This window comes from Suncus etruscus, chromosome 10, assembly GCF_024139225.1.
Source record: "Suncus etruscus isolate mSunEtr1 chromosome 10, mSunEtr1.pri.cur, whole genome shotgun sequence".
Classification (NCBI taxonomy): domain Eukaryota; kingdom Metazoa; phylum Chordata; class Mammalia; order Eulipotyphla; family Soricidae; genus Suncus; species Suncus etruscus.
This window is the reverse complement of record NC_064857.1, coordinates 52,052,458-52,073,277: the sequence shown is the minus strand read 5'-3', so window position 1 is coordinate 52,073,277 and position 20,820 is coordinate 52,052,458. Positions and strand designations below refer to the sequence as shown.

The 20,820-nt window shown below is 42.2% G+C and overlaps 1 protein-coding gene across 1 annotated transcript in view; it reads right to left on the bottom strand.

The window, feature by feature from the left end:
* The window catches only part of LOC126020187 (epididymis-specific alpha-mannosidase-like), an 87,229-nt gene that overhangs the window by 29,225 nt on the left and 37,184 nt on the right, over window positions 1-20,820 (bottom strand). Inside the window, 3 exon segments of the mRNA XM_049781649.1 lie at window positions 9,791-9,911; window positions 18,068-18,180; window positions 19,206-19,323. Coding sequence (XP_049637606.1) covers window positions 9,791-9,911; window positions 18,068-18,180; window positions 19,206-19,323 — 352 coding nt within the window.

The window sequence follows — 20,820 nt, the reverse complement described above, 5'->3', positions numbered from 1 at the left end:
GCTTAATGACACAGCTAATAGAACTAGAAAATGCTCAACAAAAGGACCCAAGAACAGGAAGACAGAAGGAAATAACAAAGCTGAGAGCAGAAATCAACGAAGTGGAAACTCAAAAAACAATCCGAAAGATCAACGAAAGCAGAAGTTGGTTCTTTGAAAAAATAAACAAGATTGATAGACCACTGGCAAACCTAACAAAGAAAGAGAGAGAGAGAAACTTGATAACTCGTATCAGGAATGAAAAAGGAGAGATCACTACTGATATGACAGAGATTCAAAGGGTAATCAGAAACTACTTTGAAAAACTCTACGCCACTAAAAATGAGAACCTGGAAGAAATGGATAAATTCTTGGACTCTTATAATCTTCCACGGTTGAAGGAAGAGGATGTAGCATATCTAAACACCCCCATCACCATTGATGAAATTAAAACAGTAATCAAATGTCTGCCGAAAAACAAAAGCCCAGGTCCAGATGGATTCACTAATGAATTCTATCAAACTTTCCAAGAGGAACTACTGCCAATCTTGGCAAGACTCTTTCATGAAATTGAACAAACAGAAACACTTCCAAATAGCTTTTATGAAGCCAACATCACCTTGATACCTAAACCAGACAGAGACGCTACCAAAAAAGAAAATTACAGACCAATATCACTGATGAATGCAGATGCAAAGATCCTCAACAAAATCCTGGCAAATAGGATTCAATGCCTCATTAAGAAGATCATCCACTACGATCAAGTAGGTTTCATCCCAGGAATGCAAGGCTGGTTTAACATCCGTAAATCTATCAACATAATACACAACATCAATAACAAGAAAAATAAAAACCACATGATCATATCAATAGATGCAGAGAAAGCATTTGATAAGGTCCAACACCCATTCTTGATCAAAACTCTCAGCAAGATGGGAATGGAGGGAACCTTTCTCAATATAGTGAAGGCCATCTACCACAAGCCAGTGGCAAATATTATCCTCAATGGAGAAAAACTGAAAGCCTTCCCTCTAAATTCTGGCACAAGACAAGGCTGTCCTCTCTCACCACTCCTATTCAACATAGCACTGGAAGTACTTGCTATAGCGATTAGGCAAGAAAAGGATATCAAGGGAATCCAGATAGGAAAGGAAGAAGTCAAGCTCTCACTGTTTGCAGATGACATGATACTCTACTTAGAAAACCCTAAAGACTCTATCAAAAAGCTTCTAGAAACAATAGACTCATATAGCAAGGTGGCAGGCTACAAAATTAACACACAAAAATCAATGGCCTTTCTATACACCAACAGTAATAAAGAAGAAATGGACATTAAGAAAACAACCCCATTCACAATAGTACCACACAAACTCAAATATCTTGGAATCAACTTGACTAAATATGTGAAGGACCTATACAAAGAAAACTATAAAACTCTGCTCCAAGAAATAAGAGAGGACACACGGAAATGGAAACACATACCCTGCTCATGGATTGGCAGGATTAACATCATCAAAATGTCAATACTCCCCAAGGCATTATACAGATTTAATGCCATCCCTCTAAAGATACCCATGACATTCTTCAAAGAAGTGGATCAGACACTTTTGAAATTCATTTGGAACAATAAACACCCTCGAATAGCTAAAGCAATCATTGGGAAAAAGAATATGGGAGGAATTACTTTTCCCAACTTTAAACTGTACTACAAAGCAACAGTTATCAAAACAGCATGGTATTGGAATAAGGATAGGTCCTCAGATCAGTGGAATAGGCTTGAATACTCAGAAAATGTTCCCCAGAGATACAACCATCTAATTTTTGATAAAGGAGCAGGAAATCCTAAATGGAGCAGGGAAAGCCTCTTCAACAAGTGGTGTTGGCACAATTGGATAGCCACTTGCAAAAAATTAAACTTAGACCCCCAGCTAACATCATGTACAAAGGTAAAATCCAAATGGATTAAAGACCTCGATATCAGCCCCAAAACCATAAGATATATAGAACAGCACATAGGCAAAACACTCCAGGACATTACAGGCATCTTCAAGGAGGAAACTGCACTCTCCAAGCAAGTGAAAGCAGAGATTAACAGATGGGAATATATTAAGCTGAGAAGCTTCTGCACCTCAAAGGAAATAGTGCCCAGGATACAAGAGCCACCCACTGAGTGGGAGAAACTATTCACCCAATACCCATCAGATAAGGGGCTAATCTCCAAAATATACAAGGCACTGACAGAACTTTACAAGAAAAAAACATCTAACCCCATCAAAAAATGGGGAGAAGAAATGAACAGACACTTTGACAAAGAAGAAATACGCATGGCCAAAAGACACATGAAAAAATGTTCCACATCACTAATCATCAGGGAGATGCAAATCAAAACAACGATGAGATACCACCTCACACCCCAGAGAATGGCACACATCACAAAGAATGAGAATAAACAGTGTTGGCGGGGATGTGGAGAGAAAGGAACTCTTATCCACTGCTGGTGGGAATGCTGTCTAGTTCAACCTTTATGGAAAGCGATATGGAGATTCCTCCAAAAACTGGAAATCGAGCTCCCATACGATCCAGCTATACCACTCCTAGGAATATACCCTAGGAACACAAAAATACAATACAAAAACCCCTTCCTTACACCTATATTCATTGCAGCTCTATTTACCATAGCAAGACTCTGGAAACAACCAAGATGCCCTTCAACAGATGAATGGCTAAAGAAACTGTGGTACATATACACAATGGAATATTATGCAGCTGTCAGGAGAGATGAAGTCATGAAATTTTCCTATACATGGATGTACATGGAATCTATTATGCTGAGTGAAATAAGTCAGAGAGAGAGAGAAAAACGCAGAATGGTCTCACTCATCTATGGGTTTTAAGAAAAATGAAAGACACCCTTGTAATAATAATTTTCAGACACAAAAGAGAAAAGAGCTGGAAGTTCCAGCTCACCTCAGGAAGCTCACCACAAAGAGTGATGAGTTTAGTTAGAGAAATAACTACATTTTGAACTGTCCTAATATTGAGAATGTATGAGGGAAATGTAGAGCCTGTTTAGGGTACAGGCGGGGGTTGGGTGGGGAGGAGGGTGATTTGGGACTTGGGTGATGGGAATGTTGCACTGGTGATGGGTGGTGTTCCTTTTATGACTGAAACCCAAACACAATCATGTATGTAATCAAGGTATTTAAATAAAAAAAAATTAAAAAAAAAAAATAAAGATATTATCAATTTATTCTAAAAAAAAAAAAAAAAAAAAAGTAGAGCATTTAAAAAGAAGCATCCACCAGCCACTTCAGGTGAGTAACTCAGCTTATTGTAGGTGAGAAATGGATATTTATGTTAGAGGAGAGTAAGATGTGGACTCTGTGTCAGCCAATCGGGTAGGATGTGAGGGGGATTAAAACAAGGTGTGTGTTTAAGGTGATTAGCTACAAGGAGAAACAGGAATCTGGGCTTAGGAATCTGGGATATAGGAGAATGATGTGATCTAGCTCTACATCCAAAGCACTGGTGCAACAACACTGACAGAGGACTCAGCTGCAACCACCCAATTTTGTAAATTGCCTGTCAAGGTGGCAGGAGGGAGTTGGAGCTAGGGGTGGGAGTGGGGTGAGGAAGTAGGGGAGCATTGATGATGGGCTTTGGCACCAGTGGTGAAATTAGAGTGTTGCATTATTATCTGCCTATAGGCCATCTTTAAGTCATGGTTATTTACCTAAATAAAAAAAAATTTTTTTTTGGATTTTTTTCTTTATCTTTTTTTAAATAAAAAAATGTTAAAGAAAACATAAAGACTCTCCTTTTCCCATCTCTATCCTTTCCATTCTCTAGTCTAGGCTGTTTGAGTTCCAGGCCAGTTCAGTTCTAGGCTGGATCAGAGCCTAGACACTTCCTGCACTTCCCACAGGAACCACTAGAGGGCGGAACATACTCGGGGGCGTTTGCTGTCCTTGGTGCTGAAAGTCTGCCTGCTGGTGGGGCACTCGAGGACCAGTGAACTGGGCTGCATGCAGCCTTTTGGGCCTGACCAGGGCAAAGGATTGAATCACAGAAAATACCCCCTGCTCTCCTCATAAACTGTTGACCTGGCCTTGGTGTCTCCAAGGTCGAAAAAGCAGAGACACTTCAAATGTTGCTTGCTCTATTCCATAAATGTGTCATGGTCCTTCTTAGCTGATGAATGGTCACACTAAAAGAGTGGAGGTCACGAACTCATCCTTGCTGTAAGGAGGGCTTGTGACTCCATCTCCAGCATCTTCTACTCATTTCCTATATAGGGCAATCTTGAACTCCAGAGTGCTTCCTAAGAAAAAGGTGCTGAGTCCTGGTCTCTCAAGTAGAGACCAGCAACAGCCTCTGCCTATGACCAGATTCCTCAGAAGATCCTGGACAGTTCCACTTACAAAAGGAAAACTGTTCACTTGGCCGAATGGTGTCTGCCGTGTCCAAATCGTGTCTGCCATAGCTGGACTGGAAACTAGGAAATCTTCCTAGTGTGTAGATGAGACATAAGGCAATAAAGCAATGGAGCTGAATTGAAGCCAGATGCAAATACTTGGTGGCACAAACAAGTCTACAGAGAAACAGTGTTCCAAATAGCTGGGAACTCAGAGCATGGTGAGAAAGGAGTGTAGAGTTAAAAAGAATGGTGCCTATTTTTGCTGACAGAATGGGAAGGTTTTGCTGTAAGGAGGCATCCAGATCAAGGTTCTGTGGTGGACACTAATAGAGGCATGGAAGAAGAAAGTTCTAGGCATAGGAAACAACCTTAGTAAGTCCTAGTGTGTCTTGAATGAAGTGATCATTGAGGAAAGTATGTGATGTTTCTCCAATTCCATGAAGATGACAGGGTGGTTATAGGGGCCTGGGTCATTGTGAGGGTCTCAAGCTGTTCCAGATTTGAAGATACACCATGAGGATTGGCAGGAGATTGGTCTGTCTTTGTGTTGAGAGAAGCAGGAAGAGAACAGCATTCTGAGGTGATGAAGTGCATTGAAGTACACAATGTTACTGCAGGCTCAGAACTAAAAGTGCAGAATGCACACCATGGCCAACTGTGGGACATTAAAGCATGTCCCAGACTAGGTTGAGGGGAGGAAAAAAGAGGAGTTCAGGAGTCATTGAGGGATGTATATATTGTCACTGCAGAAGAGTCAATGCTAGTGGTATGGAGTGATGGAACAGGAAGTGTGACTGGACATTTCCAGCCAACACACTGTCACCTTCAGAAATCAGAAATTGTTTCATTGTTTCCTAATCATTTGTTATTTAATAGATGATTCTCTGGGAAGAAAAACAGATTTTGACAAGGGTAGGAACAAAACAAATATTGTAGAATGGAGTAAATAATAAAGAAAGATGGAGCCAGAGTGAATAGTACAGCAGGTAGGGTGTTTTCCTTGCCTTGCATGCAGCTGACCCAGGTTGATCCCCGGCATCCCATATGATCCTCCAAGCCTGCCAGGAGTAATTCCCTAGAACAGAGCCAGGAGTAACCCCTAGAGTACTGCAAGGTATAGCCACCAAACCAAAATTAATTAATTAATTAATGATAAAGAAAGGAAGAAAAGGAGGAATTGGGGAAGAGAAAAATGAGGGATGGCATGGAAAAGAAAGGTATTGAGGGAGGAAAGGAGGGAGGAAGAAAGAAAATAAGGAAGAAAGGGAGGGATAAGGGAGGAAGGGAAGAAGAGAAGAATAAAAGAAAAAGTGGAAGGGAAGGAGAGAGGAAGAGGAAAAAGGAAGATGGAAAAAGAAGGGAGAGAGGGATGAAGAAAGGAAGATGAAAAGAAGGAAAGAAATGATGAAGAGTATAGGAGGAGAACAGGGTGCAAGACTGGAAGAATAGGGGAATGAAGAGGTGTAGATGTGAAAATCTGGCAGGGGAGAGAGGGACAGGGGAGGTTTTGGGGCCAGAAGACCCTGAGACTGAGGCTGTTTAATCCTCCACTGCATTATCTGGGCTGCATCTTCTGTGGCCCACGTGTGTCACAGACCCAGCAGGATTTCCCCTATTCTGTCAGCAAATTCCCTGATATCCACATTATAGCAACTGTGAGGTTCAGCATCTGGCTGGTCTCTCTCCTCCTCTTTCTTCCCTGATGCTGAGAAGTGCTGTAGCAATGATGGCTCTTGCCTGCAAAAAGCTCATGTTGCCCCATAGCCCACCATGTCTGTCCACTGGACACCAGCACACAAGCAAGGAGACAGTCACAGGTATTTATTTACTCCACTTCTCTTTGCTCCCAGTGCCTAATTTATTCTCTGGACAGTAATTTCTGGCCCAAACAGCCCTCCAAGACCACAGTGTTATTGCTTTGATTTTTCTGGGATTTTTTTGGTTTGTTTTCTGGGGCTCACATCTGACAGTGCTCAGGGCTTACTCCTGGCTCAGGGATCACTCCTGGAAGTGCCAAGAACAAATGTGGATCTGCTGCATGCAAGGCAAGTGTCTTCCCTACTGTTCTGTCACTCTTATCAAAATAATTTCTCATCTTCCACTGTGCCAGCCTGTGCCAAGCTCCTGGCCAGAAAGATAAACATTTCCTGGCCTCATCTAAGGGGCTCTTAAGGGAAAGACCTAGACAGAAAGTTTGTATGCACCTGAGCCTGGCTCCACAACCAGGAGAAAACCGGGGCCCAGAGGAAGAATGAGACGGTTATGTAGGACCCAAGACCACTCACCTCAGCTTCCTAACCTGTGAAACAGACCAGCACTGAGCATCTTCTCCAAAGATTATAAATCTTCTACCTTCACAACTTTCTCTAGGGTCTAGTAACACCAGGAGAGTCGATCAATTGAAGGAAGGACTGGATCTGATGTTCATGTAGGAGCTCCTGGGCTCCCCTGATGTGACATTTCCTGACTTTGGTCTTTAGTGTTTGGCTTTTGTTATCAGGGGCATCTTCCATGGCCATCTGCACTGCCCATCAGCACTTGCTTCATGATGGGGCTTCAGTTTCTGTCTAGACCTATTTTATAAGACCTATGTGATCATCCTATGTTCACTGCAGCCCCAAGCCAGAGAGCAACCTCCTGGGTGTGGCTCCTGGGAAAGGGGAGCTTGCCACACTTGGCTCTTCTGATCCCTGAATGGCATTTACCTGACTTCCCTGCTGAGAAGAGCACAAACACCTTGACAGTGTCTGGCCCCAGTGGGTGCCGTGTGTCCATTCTCAACACTGTTGGAGACAGCTGGGCAGCAAAGGACCATAAGCCTGCATGTCCCACCTTGGCCACATTTTCATCACAGGAGCTGCTGAATTGCAGGGGACTCTGAGCACTGCACTCACGTGTCTCCGTGCTCAGACTTTTATCTAAAAACCCTGGGCACCTAGAGGGTGGACAATATGGGAACCCTTGGCCTATCAGTCCCAGTCACCCCTGACAGCCTTGGGTCAGTATAGATGAACCTTGTTTCATCTGCATGGCACATGATGCTACTGCATCAGGGAGTATTGGGCCAGTGTGTTGGTCCCAGGTTTGGAAAATTTCTGGAGTAGAGAAGTTAACCTGGGGAATGGACAGGTCGACCTCACCTCACTGCTCTCTAGTTTGGTTCCCTTGCTTCCTGTGTCACACCTGAACCCCCTTCCTGCTAGTAGAATACCCCCAAGAGGGGATCTTTGTCATAACCACACAGAATAGAGCTACTATTAAGATTGACTCCAGAGTGTGAGCACCCTCCCTGCTACCTTGCTCTACTTCCAGGAGACCTGCATGCCCCATGAAAGCTACAATATCTGTAATAGTGTTTTTAATTCCTGAACAATTTCATTTGTTTGATGCTGTCATCCCCATAGGAACACACCAATTTAAATGCCAATATGTAGCTGAGATCACTAAATTTTATGGGAAATAAATGAAATATCATAATGGTCAGCTACAACTAGAGCCTACTAAACCTTCTGCCAATGTCTTAATAACCTCATTGGAGGCACAGTAATTTTCACAAATTTGCTTCTTATTGTACTTCTATTTTTTAACATTTTTTCTTTTTTTTCTTCCCTTTTTATGGCTACATCTGGTGTGTTCAGGCTTTACTCCTAGGTTCTGCACTCAGGAATTACTCTTGGTTGTACACAGAGGGCCATATGAGATGCCAGAGATCATACCCTGATTGAGCACATGCAAAACAAGTGCCCTACCACTGCTCTATCACTCTGGGCCTATTTTTCTTCTCTTCTCTTCTTTTTCTTCTTTCTATTCTTCTCTAAGTAACTTTTCTCTCATTTATCTCATTTATTGAAAAAATGTATTAAGGCTAACTATGCCAACTATGTGATACATGTTCTTTAATTAAAAAAATTAGATCGTAACTCCAGTGAGCCCCACAGAGCCCACAGGTCTCATGCCATGTAGGCATTTCCCTCTACCTTGAGATAAACTTTGTGATCCCAAGTGAACCCACTTGTAGGAGGAGAGGGAAAGTGTGAGATCTCTTAGAGGAGATCTCATGGGTAAGAACAAGAAGCAGAAATTTCTAATGCAATGTTTATTTCAAAGTTTTAAAATAAAATGAATACACCTGTTCCTAGTAGAGTAGAGCTTTGCTGTCCCAGATCTTGAGAAAACTCTGAGAAAAAAGACTCTTCCACCATGGCCTCATGACACTTAAAAGTAAATGAAAAAAGTTCGGATTTCCTTTGGGTGAACAGTGATGACAGAACTTTCAAACGAGAGGTGGGGAGAGGAGGTATGTTCTGGTATGCCTGGGGGGAAAAGAGGTATGTCCAGATCTGCTCCTCGCCCTCCAGATGATTCCTTTCAGCTCCCCATCACAACCCAGCACCCAGTTGCACCCCACTATGAGTTGTGCAGGGAGAGACAGAGCCATACCAGAGCCCTTCTGTAGGAATCCTGCTAGAATGAGCTTTGGTTTTTGTACCCCTCTCCAGCCCAAACCCATTAGAGAAGTGCTTTGAGGCAGGTCAGGCACACCTTGACATCGAGACCTGGACAGTAGTCTAGATGGTCACAGGTCTTTCACTGTGACACCGTGGGCCCTAACTTCTCTGTTTTCTGAGTTCATTTGTGGTCCAAGTGAGAATGTCTATTGATTCAGCGATCCACACCTCCTTCCTTCCATCTAACCACCTGCAGCCCCTTCATTGGCGCTCCTCTTATTTTCTAGCATGCATCCATTTCTCCACCTACAGTCATTCATTTAACATGCACATGACCTTCCATCCAACCTTCCATCCATCGTCAATCCCATGACTGATCCATCCAAAATGGTCAAATGTCCACCCCTGTGTCTGGAACGATGCTATGTGCAATGGACAAGAAGATATGCCAGGAACAGAGGACACTTAGGGTAGGTGGAGTCAGACAGGGAACATCCCAGACCTGGGTCTGGCGAAAGTTGGAGTTCAACTTTCCAGAAAGTAGGGCAAAAGGACCAGACTTGCAGGCAGAGGGAGCACCAAGCTGGAATGGAAGAAGCCTTGGTAAAGAGACTCTGGTGGTGCATGCACTGGGGACATTTGAGCCAATGTTGGGGTCCTGGGGAGCTGTGAGATGGGGATGTCCCTGAAGACAGGTATAGGTGAGTGACCACTGTACACTCCCATTCACACCCTCACAAGTGCCTGTGTGAACCCATGTCAGGGTGAAAACATCCTGAAGTCTTAAGATCAATGATGTGGAGACACTGAGCTTCAGATGAGGAATCAGACTGTCCAGGTTACTCGGGTTCTGAAGGCCAGATCTGGGATGGGACTAAGGGGATGGGTTTGCACAGTTCTGATCCTGGGGGTTACTAATGGGTTACTGAATTGGGGGTTTCCAAACCTCTCTCAGAGAACTTTTCCTGAGTACTCCAGATCCAGTGCGGCATGCTGTTCCTGTCCCAGATGCCCGTGAGGGAGCGTTCCTTCACCTTCCTCACCTTGCCCAGACCTTGCAACACCGACTGCAGGATAGAGCACAGGGGAAGGTGTCTTGAAACTCAGGTCTGAGCAAAGAATGCACATTCATCTTCCAGAAATTTCCTCCACAGCCTCAGCAGAGAACATGATCCCCTCCTACTCACAGGCGAGGAAGTTGAGGTTAATAGCAAGTTTCCCCCACCCCCAATAAAAGGCACCAATAAAAGCCTGCACTGTCAGTCACTCATAAGCTCAAAGAATGTTTTGTGTGAGTCCGTTTAGCTTCCTGACCTTACAAATGATATCTATGGGATCGAGACTTTTGATCTCATCAAAGTGGGAGTGACCTAAGAACCATGGTGAGTAGACAATGTCCTTCCCTTATCTCCTTCGACCACAGTCTATCAGGTGTTTAAAAGGCAGACATTACCAGAGAGGACACAATAAAAAACGAACCCGTGTGTATGCACTTGAGGGACTGTGGCAGTAACAGAGGTTCATCTCTGACTAAGGGGACAGTGGACTCCTAGACTTACCCAAGAATCAGACAGTAGAGAGAAATCACTGGGGACCCCACAGCCAAGACAGTATGAGACCACAGTTAAGAATGAAGGTTCCACATAGATTTGGATGGCATCATTGTGCAGGGTCATATTATCTCCTCTCTACACCCACCATAAGGAAGTCTTTGCTGTAAGTGTAATCAGTAGCAGAACACAATTCAAAAATGTGGTGCACATAGATCAGAGCCAACTTAGGACATCAGAGTGACCATTCCCTGGGCTGTCCCTTGCTCTCCACCAGGGCTAATATGGCTAATAACACTTCTCTCTTTGTGCCTCAATCTCTGACACAGATAAAAGAAACTTTGAGTCACAGCCATGTCCCATAGCCTCCACCATGTCTGATCATCTGCCAGCTCATAGACTCACTTTATTCTGAAAAAGATGGAAACTAGGCCATGAAAAATCATGGGTACAACAGCCTCGCAGCTGAAAACTGGGGAACTCCTTGGAGGATAGGTCAACCCAATTCCCTGCTCTGCTGAAGCCTCAACAGTTGCACCCACAATCCACAATCACAGCCATGCCAATGGCTGAACTTTACCACTGATCTCTGCAGAGACACCTAACAAACCAAACCTCCAGGTGTAAAGATATTTGAGCTGAGATCTCCAGGGCTTTGTCAAAGTGATGTGGGCAGCCTCCTCATTCCCTTCCATACTTCTTGAAGCCATAATTATCCCTATAGCTGCCTTCATCGGTAGTCACAAAACTTGGGATTCCTGGACTGTGCAGCCACATATGCAGCTACATAACATCTCCAAATTTTTCAATACTGACACCTTGGTAAAAATGCACCAAATCATATGTCAAAGTAGCATAGAAGCTAACTAAGGCTAACAAACAGAACTAACAGCAGAGTGATCAACTAGCAACACACAGCTAGTGAACCTTCAGACACTGGCTTAATGACCTTATTGCAAGATAAAGTAATTATCACAAATTATCCTTTGTTGTTTTTAATAATTTCACTACCACTTAGTTGTAAACAAGCAATATAAAATAAATTAATTTGATAGGCTTGGGGATAAGTAGGAATTCAGGAATCGGAGGGAATTTTACACTGGTGGTGTGACTGGGTTGGAACATGGAATAGCAGAAACAAATATATTGTGAGCAATTATGTAAAACACGGTATAAATAAAGTAATAACAATTTTTAAAAGGAAGAAGCTTCAAGATCACTGAACTTAAAGATCAATGAACACCTACTAAAAACTTGAGAAGGAATAGAGCTATTTGTAAGATCAATTCACGAACAGAAGAGTTTATTGCCAAGCAAGTTCAAAGTAAAGCAACATAGAGTAGCATGCTGAGAATGTTGTCTCCGGAGATCAAAAGGCACAGAATCATGGCATCTAGTTGAAAGGTAATTGAAAACAACTATCAAGTACAGCGATGCTATAAACTATAAGAGAAAATTGAAAATTAAACCAATGAACTTATAAAGGAAATGAAGAAATACTCAGCAAAGGATACAATTGATTAGAAAAATAATAATTTGATGAATCATATAAGATCACTGTGATATTTAGAAATTAACATTCTTACTGTAAATAGAGCTACATAAAATAAAAGAAAAATTTTCCTTAGAGCTTAAAAAATGAGGCACCTGAGGAAACTCTAACATGCATCAAAGGACTCAACCCATTTAATGACAAGGTAATTTTAACACAAGCATGACTCACCTAGACATGGTTATTTTATACAGTTTTCATGGCAGAATGTGAAAACTATTATTAAGGGGCTAGAGAGATAGCATAGCAGTAGGGCATTTCGGCCTACCCAGGATGGACATGGGTTTGATCCCCAATATTCCATATGGTCCCCTGAGTCTGCCAGGAGCAATTTCTGAGAGCAGAGCCAAGGATAACACCTGAGTTCCACCAGGTGTGGCCAAAAACAAAAACAAAAGAAAACTAGATTAAGGATTGGAGCAGGGCCGGAGAGATAGTATGGAGGTAAGGCATTTGCCTTGCATGCAGAAGAACAGTGGTTTGAATCCCGGCATCCCATATGGTCCCCCGAGCCTGCCAGGAGCGATTTCTGAGCATAGAGCCAGGAGTAACCCCTGAGCGCTGCTGGATGTGACCCAAAAAAACAAACAAACAAAAAAAAAAAGGATTGGAGCAGAGACAGCACAGGAAAAAACTGAGATAATCATGATAATCACTATTGATGAATTGTCTAATGGAAAACTTCTGCCCACCTACATGCTGGCCTCATTTTTTAAGTGCTCTGACCCATTCCATAAAGGTCAGTCCTTCAACTGTAACCTACAAATAGATCTCCATTGTCTGTCTATATGTGTATGTATGTGAGTGTATATGTGGTGGACTCCTCTATGCTTCTCTAAACTGTATTGTACATAATCCTTGCCTATATTGTATATAGTTCTTATTATATAATTTCCCTCCTCCCACACCCCCATCTGCCACCTTACAAATTCTCTTCTATTGTCTCACCTCCTCAACCTGATCCTCTATCTCCCTCTATTTAACAACCTCTTTACCCTCAGCTCCTCACTGCTCTGGGACCAGAACCTTCTCTCTATCTCAGCCTGCTGCCAGCCAACTCCCAAAGTGAAAGGACATCCTCCCAGTCTGCTATACCTTGCCCTGGGAAGAAGCTGCAGACAACACTTCCGCTGTAGCATTCTATGTGGCCCTTTTTCTCCCATCCCCCCCCCACTGTAGACTGTTGCTTGCTATAGGATTTGGCTCCCGAGACCCTCAGCTCAAGGACACTACCTGATTCTTGACTTCTGAGAACCATTTCTCAGAGTCCACAAGACCACGGCATGGGATAAAACTGTGCTCTGGATTCTACCAACCCCAACTATCTCAAAAGACTTAAAAGGAATATCTATATTTTTTTAATGTTCTGTAGATGCATTTCCTTAATAGTTATAATTCTTAGTGTCTATTTCTATATGTAGAGGTAGCTTCCTCCATCCCTGTTTTGGATCTGCTTAGTAGGAAATTCTTGTAGAAAAGTCTTGGTTGGGTTATGAGCTCAGGTTAAAGTCAAGTTATAGAGATTTTAGCTTGCTATTTTTACCCATGTGCATCAGGAATAGCATGTGGCATTGTTACTTTTTGCATATGCACACTAAAATGGGGAAACCTTACATATAGAAATAAGTTGTTATCTAATAGGGATAAGAATTCATAAATTTTATAGTGTAGGGGAGCCTTTCACCTTGAACATTTGTCATGGAGAATCAATGAATTGGACATCAACCTCCAGCCCTGAACCTCAGATCCTAACATTGGTATTGGCACAGATTGCTGCTCCAGCACCAGGAATCAAACACCCCCTGGGGGAGGCCCCAAAGCTGTACTGGCACCAACCTGCTCCATAAGACACCCTGGTTCGTAAGACACCCTGATGACAAGGAAATGGAAACAACTTGACCTAAGGGCAGATTTTCCTACCTCACCATCCAACAGTGAAATGAAATCATAAGATGCTCCATCCTAGGTTCTGTGCAGGAACCAAGATGATTACAAAAGACTGAATACAACAACTGTAACTAAGAAGAACCTTGCCTGGGACCACAAGAAAAGATTTTATCTTGGGCTTCAGCCTAGGATCTGTGCAAAGAAACAAGATCTCTAACTGAAGAAGACTGATTTTGACAACTATGACTGAGCAGAATGTTTTCTGGCACAATAAAGAGAGACCTTGGGGTTGGACAACCAACATGCCTGGAGCCTGTAGTCAGTCTTTTGACAGTGTGCTTCATGGGTGAAGACATCCTGGATCTCATAGGCCAATGGAATTTCCTTTCTAATTTCCCCCAACGTTTGCTGTGCATATGCAAAAAAAAATTAGTCACAATTGTTTTCCTTTTCTTTAAATTTTATTTATATTGGGCCCAGAGAGATAGCACAGCGGTGTTTGCCTTGCAAGCAGCCGATCCAGGACCTAAGGTGGTTGGTTAGAATCCCAGTGTCCCATATGGTCCCCAGTGCCTGCCAGGAGCTATTTCTGAGCAGACAGCCAGGAGTAACCCCTGAGCACTGCCTGGTGTTACCCAAAACCCAAAAAAAAATTTTTTTATTTATATTCTAGATAGGGTCTCCTGCCTTTTTCATAGAACCTTAGAACTTGAATCATTTTGTTCTGCTCATATTTCTATGTCTTCCTACAAATTGAAAAAAGAAAAAAAAGTGGATGGGGCCCAGGGGTCAAGCGCTCTCAGAAACATTGAGTGGGCAAAGGTGGTTGGTTCGAATCCCCGTGTCCCATATGGTCCCCCATGCCTGCCAGGAGCTATTTCTGAGAAGACAGCCAGGAGTAACCCCTGAGCACCGCCGGGTGTGGCCCAAAAACCAAAAAAAAAAAAAAAAAAAAAAGAAAGAAAGAAACATTGAGTGGGAAAAAAAATGGTCAGATCTAAATACCCAAGCCAAAGTCAATGACAACAAAATCAAGAGACCCAAACTATAACAAGCTAAACACAATATGGACCTGTTACACTGGTAGTCCTGGGGTTAGGAGTAAATGTATGAGATGCATTCAGGGAACTATGGTGGAGGGAGGTCAACACTGGTGGTGGGAATGACCCTAATCCACTGTCACTAAATGCCTGAAATACAACTGTGAAAGATTTGTTGCTCACAATGGTCTCAATAAAAAAAATTTTTAATTTAAAAATAAAAAAATCATCATGAAAAACCACCCAATGGCAAATAAAAATAGAACAAGGAAATAAAACATGTAGAGAAAATAGTAAACAGATTAAATGCCAAAAGATAAAAGTTAGCTCATCAATTGAAAAAGAAAAGAGGACCTGGAGAGATAGCACAGCGGTGTTTGCCTTGCAAGCAGCCGATCCAGGACCAAAGGCGGTTGGTTCAAATCCCGGTGTCCCATATGGTCCCCCGTGCCTGCCAGGAGTTATTTCTGAGCAGACAGCCAGGAATAACCCCTGAGCACCGCCGGGTGTGGCCCAAAATCAAAAAAAAAAAAAAAAAAAAGAAAAGAGAGTGACTAGTTGGATGAAACCCATAACCTAACTTTATCCTGTTCATAATACTATAAACATCAATATGATAGAATTGTACTGAAATGTGCAGGAAGGTCTATCAACAGTTATCTGCATCTGAGGAAAGGTAGACTTTTAGCAAAGCAGGCAATAAGTGACAAAGACAATAATGGGAGAAGGTCACACTATCAAAGCATCAGTCATTACATCATGTGCACTCAACACAAGAGGATATGAATGCATATATACATGTTTATATTGTTCTCGGTACACAGGGGACTCTTGCAATGAAAAATCATGTGCTGTAGCATAAAACAAGTCAATGAAATAATAATGATAAAAATATGAAAGACTACCCTAGGCTTCATCCTAGGATTCGTGCAAAAATCAAGACCATCAGTTACAGAAGACCGATTACAACAATGATGGAACAGAACTGCTAGAACCATAAAGAAAGATGCTAACCTAGGCTTTATCCTAAAACTTGTGCAAATACCAAGATCCCAAGATAGAAGCCTGAATGTATCATCCACAACTGAGCAGAAAGTTTCCTGGCATCATAAAAAGTCCTTGCGGTCTGAAAAGGAGAGTGTATGGAGTCTGTAGATATTCCCATAACAGTATGCTTCGAGAGTGGAGAAACCCTGTATCTTTTAGGACAAGGGACTTCCCTTTTGAATTTCCCCAATAGACTGTGCCTATGCAAAAACCAAACCAAAACAAACAAAAAAATAAAACCTGTCATACCAGCCCTCCTTCCTTTTTTCTTTTCATTTTCTTTTCTTTGTTTTTTTCTTTTGTTCTCATGGTTATTATTTGGCTATTGTATTTATTGCCTTTTTGTGGTGCATTTTTGTAGTTGCTAGTTTTGGTCTTTTGTGTGATTTTTGTTTTTGTTTTTGTTTTGTTTGGTTTGTTTGTTTTTTCTGTATGTTTTTTATATATTTTGTTTTGTTTTGCTTTTGTTATGTTTTTCTTTTTTTTGTCCCTTTCTTCTTTTTAAATTGATATTTATAACCTCTAGACGAACTCCCCCTGGTTTTTTTAAATTTGTTTGTTTGTTGTTGTTTTTCTTTTCTTTCAAACAGAACCACATAACTTGAATTATCTTGTTCTACCTCATAAATTGAGGGGGGGGAAAATGGATGGTACCAGAACCAATCAGTAGTATGAACAATGAGTAGAAATAAAAAAGATCAAACTTAAACACCAAACCCAAAGTCAACAACAACAGAATCGATAGCCAATATTCAACAAGCTATATACACAGAGGGGACCAGTTACCCTAGCAGTCTGCAAAGCAAAGGAGGGAGATGCTGGGAACTGGGGTGAAGGGAGGACAACACTGGTGGTGGGATATCCCTGGTTCAATGCCACTAGGTACAGCAAATATTACTGTGAAAGATTTGTAATTCACATTGGTCACAATAAAAATTATTCATTAAAAAATCTATCAAGCATATCTTCTAATGGTAAGAGTGTAAAAATTACAGAACAAGTATATGTGCCAAGTTTTTAAAAAATATCACCTCTCTGAAGACTCAAAAACATACTATGAGCAAAGATTTCATCAACAAAGAAGTAAAATTCAAACATGCCTTGGGAGAGATTTCAAAAATAAAATGAAAAACTGTCCTGGAGTGTGGAGGTGTAGCTCTGTGCATAGAGATGATGCCCCAATTGAATGAGACCCTGAGCTGAATTCCCTCTCAGCCCCCATGACAGATACAGTCCAGGAGACCCAGAAACTCTATTGTGTGATGTCTGGAACCACAACAAAAACCAGAAGGTTCCAGAGTATCAGGTGCAAATGTGTGTGAGATCTGCCAGCACAGAAAACAATGTACCACAATGTAGAGTATGAGCACAGGAATAAAATGAGTGATTCCTAGTCCCAGTCACTTAGTCCCAGCACCACAAAGACAAAAAAAAAAAAAAAAAAAGATAAGGTAAAGGGAAATATTCGGAGATAGGTGAAATGAAGGGAACTTTGCTAGATGGGCAGAATAAGTGGTGCTCAGAAGAAAGGAGTATTTCAGATTTACCCCCAGATACTAGAAAATGGCTAATAATCAGACATTACCCTTAGGTGCAACAAGAGTGAGGAAAGTAAAAGGGAAGATGTAAAGGAGGAAAATTGAACAAAAAATAAGCAAAAATGAGGAGAAAGAAGTATTTGCAAACTGTTCAAAAAGCTGGAACAGAAAGGAGAACATCCTGCTCACTGAATTATGCAGAATCTGTTTAGCTTTCTAACCAAACAAAAATTAGCTTGACTTTTGTACTTTGTCACAGAAAGAAATAAGTATAGGCTAGAGCCTTAATACAGAAGCTAGGGTGCTTGCCTTGCCCATGGCACCCCATAGACTCTCTGAGCACCACCAGAAGTGATCCTTAAACACAGAACCAGGATTAGGCCCTGAGGACTACCAGGTGCTCAATACAGAAAAGAATGAACATCTGTCTGGGGTCTAACAAAGGAAAAAGGCTCTTGGTGAGTGTTCTCTGACCTATCTCTGCTTTAGGAGCAAGTCTGGGGGTAGATTTTTATACTTGGGCTTTTCTTTCCTCCAGAGCATCTACCAGAGAGATTGCCATGTGACCTGGGGAGGGTATGGGGTGGGTGTGGGATGGGCATGGTTTACCTTCAGGTCCAGGGTCACTGGCTGAGACAGGACCGGGTCTTCCTTTATCTCAAACAAGTGGTGGAGACGCAGCAGGATGCGCTGCAGGTTGGGACTTTTCTCTTCCATGGGGTCTTTAAGGACGGGGAAAAGAGAATGAGACCCTCCAGCCCCAGGGCTCCAGGGCAAGCCTGGGATCCACAAGGTCCCCTCCACACTCCGCTCTCATGTCCCCCTGAGTCAGCTCCATGTACAGGCAAGGCTCTTTATTCTTTTTTTTTTTTTTTTTTTTTTGGTTTTTGGGCCACACCCGGCGTTCCTCAGAGGTTACTCCTGGCTGTCTGCTCAGAAATAGCTCCTGGCAGGCACGGGGGACCATGTGGGACACCGGGATTCGAACCAACCACCTTTGGTTCTGGATTGGCTGCTTGCAAGGCAAACGCCGCTGTGCTATCTCTGCAGGCCCAGGGTTCTTTATTCTTAAGTAGAAGACACTTATTTGCACTCTCTGCTGTGTAACCCAACTTACCAACTATTGAAATGGAGATGTGAGAGCTCTGGGGGAGGCTCTTCCCTCCCAGTGTAAAGGGGAAGGAAGAAGCAGCTGGAGCTTGGCAAGAACACATGTGTCCCCTTGCAGGCATCACACTTTGTTTGTTTGTTTTTTGTTTTTTGTTTTTGTTTGTTTTTGGGCCACACTTGGTAACGCTCAGGGGTTACTCCTGGCTATGCTCTCAGAAGTTGCTCCTGGCTTGGGGGACCATTTGGGACGCCGGGGGATCAAACCACGGTCTGTCCAAGGCTAGAGCAGGCAAGGCAGGCACCTTACCTCTAGCGCCACCGCCCGGCTTCAGGCATCACACTTTCTAACAGGAAGCCTTCTCACATTCCCTGTCAATATCTCTGGACACTGTCATTCCGGAACAGTGCATCAAATGTTTCCACTCTTGAGGACTCCTGGTTACCCCACCCCCAGCCTCTTTGGGGGCCCCAGTCTTCTCATTTGTCATGTGAGGGGATTTGGTGGCTTGGTGAATTATAATAATTCTGAGAAGGGTCCCTTTGTCTGGTGCTGTTACGAGAGTGTAAGAGTAAGGGGAAGAATATGACTGTAAGAGTAAGGGGAAGAATATGACTGGGTCCTTCGTTCCATGCCCACCTTCCTTCAGCATCTGTAGATGTTCCTGGTGATTGTTGCTGTACTGCCAGCCTGGGATGCTCAGGATCTGCAAGTGGAGGCTCGGGGGCAGCGTCACAGCCTGTTGATGTAAAAGGGCCTCTTGAAAGTAGAACTCTGCAGGTGACAGATGGAAAGAGAGCAGCAATAGAATCTGTCTTCCTTGAATATTATAATGAAAACAGGATAATGCTGAATGCAATTAAGGGGAAAAAAAGCATATACTTAAAGAAAATTCTGGCAGGGAAATATTCTGGTTTTACAAGTTCTTCTCTCTCTCTCTCTCTCTCTCTCTCTCTCTCTTGAGCCACACTCTGTGACACTCAGAGATTACTCCTGGCTATGTGCTCAGAAATCGCTCCTGGCTTGAATGACCATATGGGACACGGGGGTGGGGGGGAGGGTTAAACCAAGGTCCATCCTAGATCGGCCACGTGCAAGGCAAACGGCCTACCATTGTGCTATCACTCTGGCCCCTGGTTTTACACGTTCTTTTCAATGTTATTTAACTTTTAATTGATTTAAATATTTAAACGTTTTTGTTCAACAACAGATGAATAGATCAAGAAGTTGTACTAAAATGCAGTTGCCATGTCTACACTTGGCCAGTTCCATAGATTCATGTTCAGAAACAAAAGAAGTACCAGAATAAACAACTAGCAACAGAGATTTCTAAAACTTCTGACAATGACTTAATGACCTCATTATGAGATACAATAATTCTTGAAACTTTTATTGTTGTACTCTTTTCTTTATTCTTTCTTTTCTTTTTTAATAATTTCGCTCACACCTGGAAACAAATGTATTATAATCAACTATAGGATACATGGTCTTTACATAATTTATATAAAATTGTTAATAAAAAGATGTTGTATATACATATATATAAACAATGGACTACTATGAAGATCTAGGAAAGAAAAAGTGCAACTTCCATCATGGATGGAACTAGAAGGTATTATGCTGAGTAAAGTCAGTCAAAAGGAGAGGAAAAGATACAAAATGATCTCTCATAGATAGAGCCTAAAGTTACACAACAAAATAGCAACAAAGGACCAAAGGCAACAGAATGGAAGAACTGATCTTTAAAATTGATTTGGGGAGATGGAGGCTTTAGAGTAGATGGATACACTATGATGAGTGTGGTGGAATTGTGTGCATAAAACCATTATTTAATAGTATTGTAAGCCACAGAACCTTGATCAATATTTTATTTTATTTTGTTTTTGTTTTTTTTCTTTTTTTTTAATTTATTTAAACACCTTAATTACATACATGATTGTGTTTGGGTTTCAGTCATGTAAAGAACACCACCCATCACCAGTGCAACATTCCCATCACCAATGTCCCAAGTCTCCCTTCGCCCCACCCGACCCCCGCCTGTACTCTAGACAGGCTCTCCATTTTCCTCATACATTCTCATTATTAGGACAGTTCAAAATGTAGTTATTTCCCTAACTAAACTCATCACTCTTTGTGGTGAGCTTCCTGAGGTGAGCTGGAACTTCCAGCTCTTTTCTCTTTTGTGTCTGAAAATTATTATTACAAGGGTGTCTTTCATTTTTCTTAAAACCCATAGATGAGTGAGACCATTCTG